The sequence below is a fragment of the Crocuta crocuta genome, unplaced genomic scaffold (genome assembly GCF_008692635.1).
Source record: "Crocuta crocuta isolate KB4526 unplaced genomic scaffold, BGI_CrCroc_1.0 scaffold122, whole genome shotgun sequence".
Taxonomy (NCBI): Eukaryota; Metazoa; Chordata; class Mammalia; order Carnivora; family Hyaenidae; genus Crocuta; species Crocuta crocuta.
Genome location: NW_027528839.1, coordinates 163003 through 180716, shown reverse-complemented (window position 1 = coordinate 180716; position 17714 = coordinate 163003). Strand labels below are relative to the sequence as shown.

At 38.3% G+C, this 17714-nt stretch overlaps 1 protein-coding gene across 7 annotated transcripts in view; it reads right to left on the bottom strand.

Moving 5' to 3' along the window:
• The window catches only part of DNM3 (dynamin 3), a 584407-nt gene that overhangs the window by 437646 nt on the left and 129047 nt on the right, over positions 1–17714 (bottom strand). For all 7 annotated transcript variants that reach the window (XM_077755999.1, XM_077756002.1, XM_077755998.1 and 4 more), the window contains exons 3-4: positions 2104–2253; positions 777–980 (exon numbers count right to left, since the gene is read on the bottom strand). In XM_077755999.1, coding sequence (XP_077612125.1) covers positions 777–980; positions 2104–2253 — 354 coding nt within the window. The remainder of the gene's footprint in view (positions 1–776; positions 981–2103; positions 2254–17714) is intronic.

The following is a 17714-nucleotide window of genomic DNA, read 5'->3' as shown; positions in this document are numbered from 1 at the left end:
CTCTGAAGATAAACTGTTATTACCCAGCTCCCAGAAAGAAAAAAATTAAAATATCAGCATAAATAAGAGCTTTTTCTGAATTCTAAAATACCAATAACAGATAAGCACTGCTTTTATAATATGTATTTATGTCAAATAATTATAAGCTAAATAATATTTTACATGCATTAGGGGCATCTGGGTGGCTAAGTCAGTTGAGCTTCTGAGTTCAGCTTGGGTCATGATCTCATGGGTTTGTGAGTTCAACCCCACATCAGGCTCTCTGCTGTCAGTGCAGAGTCTACTTTAGGTCCTCTGTCCCCCTCCCCCGATGCCCCTCCCTCCCTCTCTCTCTCTCTCTCTCCCTCTCTCTCAAACATAAAAGAAAAATATTTTACATGCATTAAAAAGGCTTCTTATTTTAAAGAAACAAGACATACGTGAAACAGAAAGAGTTTTCACTGGGAGTATATTCAGGCAATTGTTTTAAGAACTAGGGGGACTATCTGAATTTTGTATCAGCAGTTTATTTTATTCACTTTTAAAATAAGTAGTTCATAAGGATTAAAAATATGTTTCCTTAGATTTCACTTAAACTTACATGTATTTATATAGGTTTAGACTATATCCACTATTTTTCTTTCAGCATCTTCAGTTAAAAAAATCTAACAATATTAGTAATGACTAATTAAATTAACAATGAAATTAAGTTATGAGACTTTGTATTACCACGAAATATACCCAAACTCTTGACATTTTAAACTAATCCTCTTTCATCTTAAAGGCCACATACTCACCTTGAGGATCAACTTCTTTAGCTAGCTTCAGTGCATCTGAGTTTGCAAGATCCGTGTTGGCTGGGGTAACAGCCAAAATCAGACAGTTCTCCCGCGTGATGAACTGCATAATCATTTCTCTGATCTGATATTCAATATCTGGTGGCTGATCTCCCACGGGCACTTTAGTAATTCCAGGTAGGTCAATAAGTGTGAGATTTAACACTGTGTGGAAAAAAAGAGTCTTACATTTACATATACCCTGAATGCTAAAAAAAAAAATATCAATAATGAAAATTCATCAATCTCTTTAGTGGAAGTAAAACAAGCTCAGCTCTATATACTGTGTTAAGTTAACTCCACCTCATGTGTAGAATAGAAAGCATAGAATACAAAATGACTTTGTTAGCTTTCTTTATTTTGATGACATGATCATACTATGCCAAATAATTATTTTAACATAATTTGAGAGAAACTGATTTGCATATCTAAGAGAGAGCTGTCATATCTGTAACTAGTGTGTTATAATTCAAACACTGAACAATAAGTGCATATGCTGTCTGTCAGTGTTGTACACTGCCTTCAAATTGTATAAAAATTCTTAGGTTAAGATTTGTCCTCCCCTTCAAAAGCATCACATATTATCTAGAGAGGGTTAGCTACTAAGCCTTCTGGAAAGCTCCTAGCTATTTGTGGTACCATGAGCTTATTGCAGGCTATGTGCCCAGACTCATGGAATACCATGAGGAGGGCAGGAAACTACCCCTGAGTCAGTGACCCCAGCTGCAGCCTGGCTGTTATTCTCTGCACATAAGGGTGGTGCCAAGATGAAAATCTACCCCACTGAAAATTTAGTCAGAATAGAGGCTATTCCCTATAACATACCATGAACTGGTTATCTAATTTATAAGTTTCTTCTGATAGTCTGAAAAAAATCATAGTTGATTCCTCAGGAAGAGAATAAACAGATATATACAGGGCTATAAGAAAATCCAATAGGAGAAGATTCAACCGCAGTACCATCCATGTACCTCTAAGATTCTTGCTAAAACTGAAAATATTTAAAATTGGAAGTTTTCATGCATATCTCTTAGAAATTCTAAGAGTTTAAAATAAAGAAAAATTTTAAGTGATTTACTCAATTCTGATTCTTTTAAAAGTCATCTTCTTCTGCCTTCCCATAAATCTGTAAGTTCTTTGGACCATACCATTTATGGTAGTATCCAAATACTATCCTAGAAACCCAGTACTTTTTAAGAGAACAAACCATCTTCTGCACAAATAATGTATGTCAATTAATGTAAAGATATTTGAGGACAAAAGTTTAGAATTTTGTTATTTTCCTTACCATGTGGAGAATAGACTCGTAAATTAATGGGTATGGAGGAAATGCCTTTATTCATTCCAGTCACTCGATCTGTTTCTGCTTCAATCTCATGGCGAACTTCATCAAAATCTGTAAATTTTTTTCCTTTGCAATGTAGAAATTCAGCATATTCTACAAAAGACAAATTTACACAACTTAAATTCCATGCACTCTTGCAATAATTATAAGGAAACAATGTTTCTTTAATTACAAGGCAAAGCATCCAATATTGTCTCCATAGCCATTAAAATGAGAGAATACAGCAGCTACTAAGAAACACAACTAACACTTTAGAAATATTAAACGTAATACAAATGCTAAGAATGCTAAATTTGCTAATTTTCAGATAAGCAATTAAGTACTAAGTCAGCTCTTAAGTCATCTATTCTATTAAAAATTTAAAGAGAATGTTGGCCCTCCAAATGATAAAGCAAACAGCATTTGACTGTCAAAGAAATTAAGTCGAGGGTGCATACAAAGCCTACTTAATCTTATTACCAATATTATTAGTATGTCCTTTTTCAATATCACCACTTTATTAAGAGGGAATGCTAAGTTATATAAATGTAGCATCGGAAAGCAAGATAGTTTAGAAACAAAATTCACTTAATTCTTTAAAGATAAATGATATATGGAATATCTTAGCTTTAAAATATACTATTCAAGATACCACACCAACTTGTGTAACTGAAAAGATAATTTCTCAAGAAAAATAGAGTTTTAGATCACAGGAAATATTTAGCTGCAATCTAAAAAAAGTTGGTATCTGTAGGAAGTAGGAAAAACTCTAAACTATCTATATATTAACAGAAAATTAAGTTTCAGTAACATCTTACTAACTGTTGTACTATCGATTTCTATTCCTGCTTCCAGAGGTGTCAGCTATATGATAGCACAACTCAAAAAGGAAGCTGATACTATTAGACTTTATAAAATAATTACATTTGGAGGTACATGGGTGCCTTGGTTGGTTAAGCACCCGACTCTTGATTTGGGATTCTTGACTCAAGGTCATGAGATGAAGTCCCTCCTGGTACTCTGCACTGAGTGTGGAGCCTGCTTGAGATTCTCTCTCTCTCTCTCTCTCTCTCTCTCTCTCTCTCTCTGCCCCTCCCCCGCTCACACTGTCAGCTCAGGCTCCATCCACACAGTCAGAGAACAGCCCAATGTAGGGTTCAAACTCAAGAACTGTGAGATCATGACCTGAGCCAAAATCATTTAACCAACAGAGCTACCCGAGCGCCCCTGGAACATGTTTCTTAATGATGGTATGAAATCTGCTTTCCTTTGTCCATGTGTCACTTTTGAAAAAATGGCAGGCTAAGGCTTGAGTTCATTCCTCAATGGTGTAAGTATACACAATAAAGATTCAAGAGGCCTCAGAATTCTGGCCTGCAGAGATTACTGCATCATTGGGCATGTGCTCTCACATGTTTGCCCTCATAGGTACCATTTTTATTAGCATATAAATTCCCAGAAGACGAGCCTTTATTTTATTTACCTACTAAATGGGTTGGCTGGTATCATGTGAACATAAGAGTTTAAAGATAACTAGAGGATAAAACAATAAGAAAAGTAAAGAGGAACAAAGGATGTCAGATCTCAGAAAACAAAAATTAATATTAAAAATGAGTCATAAATAATTTATAAGAAATGGAACTGCAATTTTTAAATTCAATACATTTTGTGGAAAATGAATACTTGAGGATTCACAGCTATCATAATTATTACTTTCATAAAATTAATAAGCTCTGGATCAGGGACTACATTTTCAATTATGTTACTATCAATAATTCAAGTGACACAAATGTAGACTTCTTTTGTTGCCACTAGAGGGCACCTACTTACTTTCTCTGTAGGAAACCAATGCCCTTCCAGAAAGAGGCAAAATCAATGCAATTTTCAAATTAGATTTAAATTCATTCGTGGACTCCTAAAAATGCTTTTATTTTGAAATTGAGATATTAGAATTATGCAGTACAATCTCAAACCTTTGTGTCTTTTTAAGGATAGGTCCCCACAGAAAGATTTAGAGATGCTGGTATTCATTTATTTATTCAACTAATATTTTGAGCTCTTACTATTCACCAAGCACTATTTTAGAAATTGCAGAGGAGGAAGAAAAATAAGTGCCTAATCTCATGAAGTTTAAATTTGAGTGAGATGAAACAGTATACAATGTGGGTGTGCCAGGTGATAAGTCCTATGGAGAAAATTGAATAGTAAAGGAGTTATTAAATGCTAGGGCAGGAGGATTGCTTTGTTATATGCTTTGGTTGAGGAAAGTTTCTCTGATATGATAAAGTGATATCTGAGCAAAAACTGAAGAAAAGAAGGGAGCAAGCAATGTTTTATATAGGAGTATCCCACCAGAGTACCTGAAGTTGGAAGCATACTGGAAGAAGAGCAAGGTCAACATGCCTGGATCACAGAACATATGGGAGAGAGAGAGAGACAGGAGATGAGGTCAGAGCTGTGGTACAGACCTGGATTGTGTAAAGCTTGTGAGACCTTAAATTTTACTCTGATTGAATAGCAGACCACTTGAAGGGTAGAGAGACCTGATGTGACTTAGGTTGGTTGGCTGGTTGGTTGGTTGATTGGTTGGCTTTAGTTTATATTAGAGAGAGAAAGTGCACATGTGTGAGTGGAGGAGGGGGCAGAGGGAATCCCAAGCAGGTTGTGTGCTCAGGGGGCCCAATGCAGGGCTCAATCCTACAACCCCGGGATCAAAATCAAAGAGTTGGACACTCAACTGACTGAGCCAGGTGCCCCATAACCTAGGTTTTAAGTCAATAACTGTGGCTACTATGTTGAGAACAGACAATAAGGACTAAGATAGGAAGCTGGCTACTGGGATAATGGAAGTGAGAGATGATGGAGCTTGGACAAGGGAAGCAGCACTAGGAGTGGAGAGAAGTGGCTAAATTCTAATGTACTTTGAAGGAAAAATAAACAATAGGAATTGCCTATGAATTAAAGGTGGGGTATAGGCAAAAGAGAGGAATCAAGAACGACTTTCAAGGAGTTTGACCTCAGCAATGGGAAGAACTTTGAGACAGAAAAGACTGAAAGGAAGAGGATGGGGAGATGAGGGTTGGGAATTAGGAGTTTGGATGGGGATCTATTAGGCTTGTGTTGCCCACTACACACCACCCTTGTGGAGAAACAGAACTGCTGCTAATGGATGAGGGTTGCACAGATGTTAGAGATACCACTCACATTCACAGTCATCTGTTAAGTGTTTGTTTATTCTGAAAAATTTCCAGAAGATGGCAGTCAAGTGCTTGAGGAAAAGAGCAGCTTTTTCTAATTAGCACAAAAATGCCTTTGGGGCTAGACACATTAGTCTTTCATCTAGGGAGAAGTCCAAGCTAGAAATATATATTTGGAATTCATTAAAGTTAGGCAAGGGGATGAGATCACTAAGTGAGAGTTAGACAGGGAAGAGGCCAGAGTACTAGGCACTGGGTGCTCCAATGTTTAGAAGTCAGGAGATAGAGTGAGCAGGAGTGGTCAACAAGATAGAGGGGAAACCGAAAAAAAGGTGATCCAAAGCCAAGTATAAAGAGTTTTTTCTGAAGTTAAGAGACCTTCCACTCCATCAAGTATTGCCAACATGTCAGATAAGATGAGAACTAAGAATGGATCACAGAAATGGGCATCTTGAGGGGCGCCTGGGTGGCTTAGTCGGTTAAGCGTCCGACTTTCGCTTAGGTCATGATCTCGCGGTTAGTGGGTTCGAGCCCCGCGTCGGGCTCTGTGCTGACTGCCAGCTAAGAGCCTGGAGCCTGTTTCAGTCTGTGACTCCCTCTCTCTCTGACCCTCCCCTGCTCACGCTATCTTTCTTTCTCTCTCCTAGAAATAAATAAAAATCTTTAAAAAAAAAAAAAAGAAATGGGCATCTTGAAAGTTCTTCAGGAGGTTGACAAGAGCTGCTACAGTGGAGTGGGGTGGCTGATAGCCTGATTGGAATAGATTTAGGAAAGAAGGGGAGAAGAAGAAGTAGAGACTGATTGTAGACATTGTTTTAAGTTTTTGTTGTAAAGGAGAAGAAAGAAGTGAAGGGCAGCTAGAGAGGGTTGTGAGGTCAAGGGAGGGTTTTATAAAGATGGGTAAATTAACATGTTCATAGGTTGACAGTATTAATCCAGTACTATGGAAAAGTTGGCAATGCAGAACCAAGGAAAAACAAGTGCTGATCTGATATCTTAAGGAAGGGACAGGAGGCATCAGAAAGAAACATCCCAATTCCTCCAAGGGAACAGAAAAGAAACAGAACAATGAGAGTTGACAAACAAACGAGTAGAAGTGATGGTGGTGAAATTCGTTAGGTGAGAGTAGGGACTTACCGTATTTGTCTAAAATCATTTTAGGTCTTAAAAAAATATTTCTGTATATATTCTCACTGGTTAGACTCTACAAATACTATTATTTCTACCACAAAATATGTAACACACACACACACACACACACACACACACACACAATGATCCCAAATGAGTGACCTAAGAGTAACCATCACAGGGATGTCAACTGGGTCTAATCTATGTCCATCAATGGGACTCAGACCTGCTCAGCATATTAGAAGAACCAGTGGGCAAGAACCACAAACTCATCTTTTCTGTAGGTCCCCAAGAACCTCTTAGAAGGCAATTGATCCTACAGGATAGAATTCAGGCAAAACTTACTCTGAGGTGCCAGAAGGAAGCTACCTATAATCTATACCTACCCAGTTCTGGAGTAGCTATCTACCCACTAACAGTATAGTGATAGACCACACATCTTACTTCCTCACTAGACAAACATGTTATAGGGGTGCCTGGGTGGCTCAGCTGGTTAAGTGTCCGATTTCAGCTCAGGTCATGATTTCACATTTCGTGAGTTTGCGCCGCACGTCGGGCTCTGTGCTGACAGCTCAGAGCCGGGAGCCTGCTTCAAATTCTGTGACTCCCTCTTTCTCTGTCCTTCCCCTGCTCGTGTGTTCTCTCTCTCCCTCAAAAATAAATAAACATTAGAAAAAGAAAAAAATATTATAATTCATAGCTACAGGTTTATATTGCCAATAAAGTGTGTCTCACTAGCAACAAGATAAGTCAGTCCTGTCATGGGATCCCTGCTCCCTACCGAGCAGACTATAAACAGGCGGATAGGAGAGGTGGCATGCATGTTTTTGAACTGACCACAGTTGCTAAAAGTTATTTTATTTTATTTTATTTTTTTATAGTTTACTGTCAAATTAGTTTNGTACGTTGATTTTGTACCCTGCAACTTCGCTGAATTCTTGAATCATGAACTGACCACAGTTGCTATTGAGGAGGATTATCAGTCAGCTTATATCATCACAGAATCTTAAATGAATCTTTATTAGCAATGCAAATTTTAAAAGTTGACAGCTTTACTTCTCTGCTGTCCAAAAATACAATTGTAGATGAAAATCTTAAAAGGATGATCACAAGAGTAATCCATCACTTACTATACTCACCTCTAAGAGAATGTTCACCTGAGTTTTGGGGATGAAGGAAATTCTAAACCTAAACCAAAACCTACAGAACAGCCTATACTAGCTGATCAACAGCTAGACTTTTTAGAGCTAGTAAATGTATGTCTTCTGAGACATTTACACTATGGTAAACTAATATGTCTGAAGGTCTAACAATCTCATCTTATGGCTGAAATATATTCTTTTTCATAAAAGATACAGTGTGCAGTGGCACACCTCCTCTTGGCATGTTTTCAGTGTTCCTTTCATTCTAAATGCTTGGTGGTTGGGTGCATGAAATGGTCTCTTCCTCAAAAAATCCCAGACTCCAGCCCAAGTTCCACCTGAATAAAAAGTGATTAAATTCTTAGCCACAAGCTCATATAAAAGATGAAGTTTATGTGCACATTAGCACTGAAACCCTGATAATGCATCCATGAAATTCTATGGTCTCAGTATAACCTGTCTGGCTGAAGTTCATAGTATGTTTTCATTTTTGCAAAATAAGACTCCTAGTTTTAAAAAATCATTCCTGTTTCTCCATCATTAAAAATAGCCAACATTTGAAGCAAAGATTAAGATACATTTTTATATCAAAGAATGATTGGGGGGGAAAGAAGAGTATTAAAAAAAACAGAGCTATCACCCTTTATTTTTATTTCCCTGTAAAAGATTTTAGCACTGTCATTCCTAATGGTCATGAAAAACAAATCATGCTAGGTGAAACAACTGACAAGTTGTTTGGGGGAAGGATGAGACGGTTGATGCCTGGGCAGCATTCCAATCATCTGCAAAAAGCACAGCATGACCATAAGAATTTAAATATTTCCAATATGCCCTTTTCATGTGGAAAAACATGCATATATTTCAATTAATCAAGGTTAAGTAAAAAAGAATAGTTATGGAACACATGCACATAACCTTTGTCAATCTTTAAGAACTGGGGTCCTCAATATCCAGATGGCCAACAGACAGATGAAATGATGCTCAGCATCCCTCCTCATCAGGGAAATACAAATCAAAACCACACTGAGATACCACCTCATGCCGGTCAGAGTGGCTACAATGAACAAATTCAGAGACTATAGATGCTGGCAAGAATGTGGAGAAATGGGCACCTTCCTACACTGTTGGTGGAAATGTAAACTGGTGCAGCCCCTCTGGAAAATAGTGTGGAGGTTCCTCAAAAAATTAACATTAGGACTCCCCTATGACCCAGCAATAGCACTGATAGGAATTTACCCAACGGATACAGGAGTGCTGATGCATAGGGGCACATGTACCCCAATGTTCATAGCAGCACTCTCAACAATAGCCAAAACATGGAAAGAGGCTAGTGCTNCACTTGTTGGGATGAGCACTGGGTGTTATATAGAAACCAACTTGACAATAAACTATTAAAAAAATGAACTGGGGTCCTCAATACTTTAACTGTGATCTTATTTCTGAAGTGTTTTTTTTAAACATTTATTATTGAGAGACAGAGCAAGAGCAGAGGAGAGGCAGAGAGAGGGGGAGACACAGAATCTGAAGCATCCTCCAGGCTCCAAGCTGTCAGCACAGAGCCCTACACGGGGCTGGAAATCACAAACCACGAGATCATGACCTGAGCCGAAGTCAGACTCTTAACTGACAGAGCCACCCAGGCACCCCTGAAGTGTTTTAATAGCAATGTTTTGTGAGCTCCAATGAAAATAGAGCACCTGAGTCATATAAACAGGGAATAGTTTTCAATGCAACCAGCTATAAAGTATCTATGTAGGACTATATTTAAAAATATATTTCTTTAGGGTGCCTGGGTGGCTCAGTTGGTTAGGCATCCAACTTCAGCTCAGATCATGATCTCAGTCTGTGGGTTCGAGCCCCACATCGGGCTCTGTGCTGACAGCTCAGAGCCTGGAGCCTGCTTCGGATTCTGTGTGTGTGTGTGTGTGTGTGTCTCTCTCTTTGCCCCTCCCCTGCTCGCTCTCTGTCTCTCTCAAAATAAAGACAAAAAATAATTAATTTTTTTTTTCCTCAAGGAAAGAGGCCACATTTTACTCATCTGTGTTTCCCTAATGCCTATTATATTTAGAGTAAAGAACATCTGTGGGTTTCTACCTGCTTCTTCAAAGCAGTCCACTTTGCATACCACTGATCAGTGTCAGTTTTGGGGGAAAAATGCTTTAATTAACCCTACAAATCATTTCAGATTGAAGACAAGATCCTAGAAATGTGGCTGAATAGGTCACAGGGTGAGTTAATATGAATTATATAGACCCAGATTTGAAGCAAAACTCAATTGTGTCCCTAAGATAAACATGGGAAGTCTATCAATCAGGAAAAAAAGGAAATCTAAAGTAGCAAACAACCTGAAAGAGTTCAGCAATGGGTGAAAAGTGGAAGTCTCAGTAGAAGGGCACCTGGGCAGATGGTGGCAGTGGACAGATTCCTAGATGTGGAAGTCCTGAGTCACAGGCTCCCCCAAGTATGAAAAGTGAAAATGCCAGCCCAGGGCTACCTTCTAGAGACAAATAAATGCAGTCTTGAAAGTTTAAAAAAAAAAAAAAAAAAAGCTGGAGCTTTCCTGTGTAGGTAGGTGTTCTCAAGGCCTTAGTTCCTCCTGGAGTGGTTGAGCAGAAGGTACTGGAGGTACCCAAAGGCTGGTCTGGCATCGGTGGCCGGCTTCCAATAGGAATGGAACCCAGAGATTGAGGACGTGTTCTTTGCAGGGAAAGAGGGAGACGAGAGTCCCGTGATGCCCTGATTTGCCAGCACTGGGGAGCCTGTCAGAGTCAATGAGAGTCTCTCAGTTTGGCTTCTGGAGAGCTCTGTGCAACCTCATGATATTAACAACATTTACCCCTGTGGATAATAAGATGTTCATGCCCTGAATCACAGCCAGTCATACAGCCTGCTCTTCTGTACCCCAACCAAAGTCTCTACAAGCTGGCAAATGGCTTCTCCACTGACCTACTTTTCTGCTGCTCTAATCTTGCCAGCTCTGGTAGTCAGGAATCCTGGTGATGACACCCTGCATAGGGTCTCCCTTGGGCCTCTCTGGAGAATGACTGATAGGAGGGCAGGATTGCCTAAACTCTGTGGCAGCTCCCTGGAATAAATGATGGGCCTTATTTTTGACCAATGGGTTCAGATTGGTAAAAATGGAACTTAAACGCACTTAGCCGATTTCCTCTCCACCCTAGCCCCCACTACCACTAAATGTAAACATAAATCTATGTAATAAATGTACAGATAGCAAAAAAAAAAAAAGGCACCTGGGTAGCTCAGCTGGTTAATGTCTGACTTTGGTTCAAGTCAGGATCTCACGGTTCTGTGAATTCAAGCACCACATTGTGCTGTCTGCTGTCAGCACATAGTCTGCTTCAGATCCTCTGTCCCCTTCTCTCTCTGCCCCTCCTCACTTGTTCTCTCTCTCTCTGTTTCTCTCCCTCTCTCTCAAAACCAAACATTGAAAAAAGAAGAGTTAACAATAACTCTAGGGTGGGGTGGGATTAAATAGGGCCAAGATTTCATGTAGACAAAAGGTGGGTGCCAAGCAGGTATCAGAGATCAGATGCAGAGGAGGAGATCAAAACAGAACTCCAGACTCAAGTGAGCCAGAAGATACCAGGTAGAAAACCAAGACACAAGCTGAGTCACGGAATGAAAGAATAGAGACTTTTTCATAAGATACAAAGTCAAAGCCACTTACATGGACTTCAGGGTGAAGAGAGGTTAATATCAATGCTGCCTTGATATTTACAGCTCAGTAATGGCCTTTACAGTTTTCTTGCGTAAGAGCTGAGCTAGTTCAAAAGCCTAGGTTAGGCTGAACCTGCTAGTGAAGGTTAAGTGTCCCAGATAACTGAAGTAGTAGTGCTGGCACATGAAACCAAAGCCAGCCAGCACTTGACAGAAATCCCTCCAGCAATAGGAACCTATTTGAAATATTCTACAAAATGTATCCAAAATAATCAGAATCAGCAGCTGTAATATCTAAATAGCTCGATTTAGTTCCATATTTTTTCAAAGGATCTTGAAGAGTCTAACAAAAATCAACTCTATTTCATTCTCATGGTTTTCATGTGAAACACAATCAAGAGATAAACTATACTCCAAACACAGAAGCCAAAAAATAAGCATGTTAATCACTCGGCCAAAAAATTGCAAAATGAATAATTATTCTAAGTGTCAGCAACCTCTCACATTGTTTTCCTCTTCTACCTCAAAACAGCCTCTTTTTATGGACTCCCATTACTCCAACTTTCCTGACTTTTCTCTTTCTTCCCTGATTACTCTTTTCCACATTCTTTGCCCACTGCTCCTCTTCTTCTCTTCTACATTTCCAAATATCAATTACTGCTATACTTCCCTCTCTAGACCTTCTCTTCTTTGTCATCTCTATTGTCTCTCTAGGTGATCTCATCTACTCATACACATAAATATAAATTCGAACTCATCTCAAGCACTCATTTTCCCCCTGAACTTCTTGTATCTAATTCTAATGCTTGTTAGCATTTCCGCTTGGATGTCTAATAGATATCTCAAAATTAGCATGTCCAAAACTAATCTGTAATTCTCCACTGATTTCTCCTCCCATCATCCATACCTGCTCCTCCTCGCAGTCTTCCACATTTCATTTATTGATACTACCATTGAATCTGGTGCTCAAATAAAAAACCAGAGCTATTTTTGCATCCTTCTTTTCCTGGACTCTCTCAAACTTCTCACTGCTTCAACTGTGGCCATCCTCCTAATAAGCTAGCACCACCTCTTACCTGAACTACCATAAAAGCATCCTAACTGGTCTTTCTGATACCACTATTGCGCCAATGAATCCATCCTTCACTAATCAATTAGAGAGATCGTTCTAAAACCCTATGTCAGACCATGTCTCTGTCCTTTTAAAACCTTTTGTTAGTTTTCTAGTGCAGTCAGAAATATCTAAATTCCTCAACCCGGTATTCCAAGGCTTAGACAGTCTGGCCCCTGTCGACCTCTATATCTAACACTATCCCCACCTGCCAGGTTCAAATCATTCTAGCTGCAACAGCCTCCTGTTGTGTGCTCAAGCACACCAAAGCCATTCCAACCTCAGGGCCTCTTTACAAACTGCTCCTCTTCTGGAATGACCTTTTGCCAGACCTCTGCATGTGGGAGGTCCTCTCTGTCACTTACAGACATCACCTCTTTAGTGAGCCTTCCTTGACCAGGCAAAGAAAACCAGCAGCTTAGTCACACTCTATCACATCATTCAATTTATTTTCTTTAGTATAGATAATCATGATCTGAAGTTTTTCTTGTTTTTTGTTGCCTCTCTTTATCCACTGGAATATAAGCTCCATGAAAACAGGAACATTAGCTGCTAAACTCCAAAGTGCCTAAAACAGTGAACTGCATCTACTAGACACTCAATACATGTTTGTTGAATTAATGAATAAAATGAATGGGTAAGTAAATGAATGAATCAACATATAAACACTGGAAGACATGAAGTTTGTGGATGTGGAGAAGAAAATTATCGTAAACATGACTTTTGACATATTCAGTTTGATATCTTTGCAATATTCAAGTAGAGTGTCAAGAAGTCAGCTGGAAACATGGGTTTGGAGTTTAGCCCAGGAGCTATAAATTTGAGAGTCATAGGCATATAAGTTGTATACATAAGAGATTGCCTAAGGGAGAATATGAAATGACATAGGAAGGATCCTTAGGTAGGTGCAGATTTTAGAAGCCCGGTAGAAGTTAATGCATCCATGAAAGAGGCAGAGTGGCCAGAGAGATAGAAGGAAGACCAGAAGTATTTGGCATGGTCGAAGCCAAAAGAATAAAGTATGGTTCAAGAAAGAGGAGCAACTGATAATGTTAAAAGATGTTGAAAGGGCAAGGTAAATACTGACAAATGGCTATAGGAATTTACAGAAATTGAGCATGTTATATAGTTTCCTGTACCCTTAAATTATGTTCTGTAAGTAATCTGGGATATTTATTATTTCAATGATTTTTGCCATAGGTTGCTCCATTAAAAATTGTTTTATCTTTTTTTATCTTATTGAGTTTTTAATTTTAATTCTAGTATAGTTAACATACAGTGTTATATTGGGTTCAGTGTACTGTTTTATCTTTTTTATTATTTTTTGTGGGTGTCTCTTCTCTTGCTATCAGGTCTATAATTGTCACTTCTTACTGTTAGCAATGCTCTGCTTTTAAGAATATACCCATTCTAACTTGTAGCTTTATATTTTACTCTAGACTGAAGTCCAGTAACTCAGTATACATGGTCTGAGTCTAAAGAATGGAAAACCTCACAATAAGACCATGACCCTACAATGCTTTAGATCATAGACTGTAATATTATTTTTGACCACTGAAGGCTCTTTTTGCCTTCTTCCAATAATCAACAAAATTTAGAAACTGGAAATATAAAAAGATGTTTTCAAATAAATATGTTATTACAATGATATTTAAGAATAATTGAATATAAAAATTCAGAAACAGCAAATGCTGCAATGTCATTTCTTGTTTTAATAACACAAAAAAGAAAGTCATCTGCCAAGTAAAAATCTATAGAGTGATTAAAAGTGAAATGACTAGACTTGATCATGAAAATTCAAATAATCAAATTTCAATACAAAAAATACAATTCAAAGTCTAATTTACAAAATGAAAACATTATTTTCACATAAAATCTTATACACAAGAAATGTAGCTTACAAATGAGATCTTAGTAGTAATCATACCAAAATTACAAGTATATAAACATGCAACTAAAAAAATATTCTCCAAGAAAATATTTGAGCTACAATATACATTGCTGGATACATATTATAATAACTGCCTGACCAAAAAAACTTTTTCTATAAGTATGCACTTCTATGCACAAGTTGTAAGCAACAGTATTCCATCTAAATATTATACAAGATCTTAGCATATTAGTAAGCTCTTCAAATGTCTTCAAGACAAATTCTTTTTTTTTAACATTTACTTATTTTTGAGAGACAGACAGAGCATAAACGGGAGAGAGGCAGAGAGAGAGGAAGACACAGAATCTGAAGCTGGCTCCAGGCTCTGAGCTGGCAGGACAGAGCCTGATGCGGAGCTTGAACTCATGGACCACGAGATTATGACCTGAGCCGAAGTCAGAGGCGGTTGACTGAGCCACCCAGGTGCCCCTTCATGACAAATTCTTGAAAGTCATGAAGGGTCAGCTAGAACCATAGCCAACTTAACTTTTGCATATGGTAAGGGTATAAATAGAAGTTCACTTTTTACATATGGATATTCAATTTATCCAATGCCAATTGTTAAAAATACTATTCTTTCCACTGAATTGGTTTTATACCTTTAACAAAAATCACTTGTCTCTTTATCTGTAGGCCCATTTTAGACTTCATTCTCTTCTGTTGGCCTAGTTGTCTATCTTTAATGCCCATGTCACACTATCTTGATTATTGCAGCTTTATAATCAGTATTAAAATCAGGTAATGTTCATTCTCCAACTTTGTCATTTTTTAAAGTCGTTTTGGTTATTCTGGTTCCTTTGCATTTCCTATGAATTTTAGAGCCAGCTTGTCAATTTCTACAAAACAATGTAATATTTGAATCTATGCCAATAGCAGTCTTCATAATATTACTCAGAAAAGGTTTCCTTCCCTGACCAACCTTGTACATACACACATGGCATGTTTAGCTAAAAGCATAAGAATTTTCCCTTGAATGCGTACTCTGCTAAATGCATTTAACTTTAGTAAAATAACAGATTCTTATAACAGGGAGGTACATCTCTAAACTCTTGTCTCATCAGATCAATCACTTCAATGCTGTTGGGGGCCATACAAAAATATTTATTATCAACTATGGCCCAGGCACCATCTAAATAATCAATATGGTATAGCTTGATAATGAGAAGACATATTTTTACAACAAAAGTCTGAACAAATAAAAATAAACATTTTTTCTTGAATATATGAAAATTCCTGAACATGATAGAGGAATACCTCATTTTACTGTGCTTTGCTTTACTTCACATGGCAGATGATGTGCTATTTACAAACTGAAGGTGTGTGGCTGCCCTCTATCAAGCATGTTTACAGGTACCACTTTTCCAATAGCATTTTCTCACTTGTGTCTTTGTGTCACATTCTAGTAATTCTCATAATATTCCAAACTTTTTCTTTATTGTTATATTTGTTATGATGATCTGTGATCAGTGATCTCTGATGTTTTGGCATGCCATGAACCACAGAAATAAAAGATAGCCAACTTAATTCAGAAACACTGCATGTTCAACTGCTCTACTGACTAGCCTTCCCGCCATGTCTCTCCCTCTCCATGAGCCTCCCTATTCCCTGCAACACAACAATATTGAGATTAGGACAATTAATAACCTTACAATGGCCTCTATAAGTGTTCAGGTGAAAGAGTCAAACATTTCTCACTTTAAATCAAAAGCTAGAAATGATTAAGCTCAGGGAGGAAGGCATGGTGAAAGCTGAGACAGGCCAAAAGCTAGGCTTCTTGTCCTGGACAGCCAAGCTGTGAATGCAAAGGAAAAATTTTTAAAGGAATTAAAAGTGCTACTCCAGTGAACACAGGAATGGGAAGAAACCAAAATAGTCTCATTGCTGATATGAAGAACGTTTTAGTGATCTTACTGGAAGATCAAATCAGCCATAACATTCCCTTAAGCCAAAGCCTAATCCAGAGCAAGGCCCTAACTCTCTTCAATTCTTTGAAGGTCCAGAGAGGTGAAGAAGCTGTACAAGAAGAGTGTGAAGCCATCAGAGGTTGGTTCATGAGATTTAAGGAAAGAAGCCATGTCCATAACATACAAGTGCAAGGTGAAGCAGCAAGTGCTGATGTAGAAGCTGCAGAAAATTATTCAGAAGATCAAGCTAAGATAATTAATGAAGGTGGCTTCATTAAACAACAGATTTTCAGTGTATATAAAATAGTCTTCTATTGGAAGAAGATGTGATGTAGGACTTTCATAGCTAGAGATAAGTCAATGTCTGGCTACAAAGTTTCAAAGGACATGGCTGACTCTATTAGGGACTGATGCAGCTGGTGACTTTAAGCTGAAGACAATGCTCATCTACCATTCAGAAAATCCTAGGACCCTTAAGAATTATGCTAAATCTACTCTGCCTGTGCTCTAAAAGTGGAACAACAAAGCCTGTATAGCAGTATATCATCTGCTTACAACATGGGCTACTGAATATTTTAGCCCACTGTTGACACCTACTGCCCAGAAGAAAAGACTCCTTTCAAAATATGACTATTCATGGACAATGTACTTCATCACCCAAGAGCTCTCATGGAGACGTTAGACAAGATTCATGCTTTTTCCATGACTGCCAAAACAAAACCCATTCTGCAGTCCATGGATCAAGCAGTCATTTTGACTTTCAAGTCTTATTATTCAAGAAATACATCACTTCTCGGCCTTTTGGTTAAGATCACGTGAAGAAATACATTTTGTGGGGCACCGGGGTGGTTCAGTCAATTAAGCAGTGGACTTTTGATTTCAGCTCAGGTTATGATTTCACAGTTCCTGAAGTCAAGCCCTGTATCAGGCTCTGCACTGACAGTGTGGAACCTGCTTTGGATTCTTTCTCTCCTTCTGTCTCTCTCTGCCCTGCCCCTCTCTAAATAAATAAATAAACATTTTAAAAAATACATTTTGTGAGGCTATAGCTGCCATAGATGGTGTTTCTTCTGATGGATCTAGGCAAAGTCAATTGAAAACCTTCTGGAAAGGATTCACCATTCTACATGCCAGGAAGAATATTCGTGACTTTGGGGGAAAAAACCAAATTATCAACATTAACAAGACTCTGGAAGAAGCTGAATCCAATCTTCATGGATGACTTTGAGGGATTAGAGACTTAGTAGAAGAACTGTAGATATGGAAATATGAGAAGTCGAGTTGGAAGATGTGACTGAATTGCTGCAATCTGATGACAAAACTTTAAAAAATGGACAAGGAGTCACTTCTTATGGATGAGCAAGGAAAGTGGTTTCCGCACTCCTGGGGAAGATGTCATGAAAATTGTTGAAATGAGGGGCACCTGGGTGGGCTCAGTCAGTTGAGTATCTGACATCAGCTCAGGTCATGATCTCACAGTTT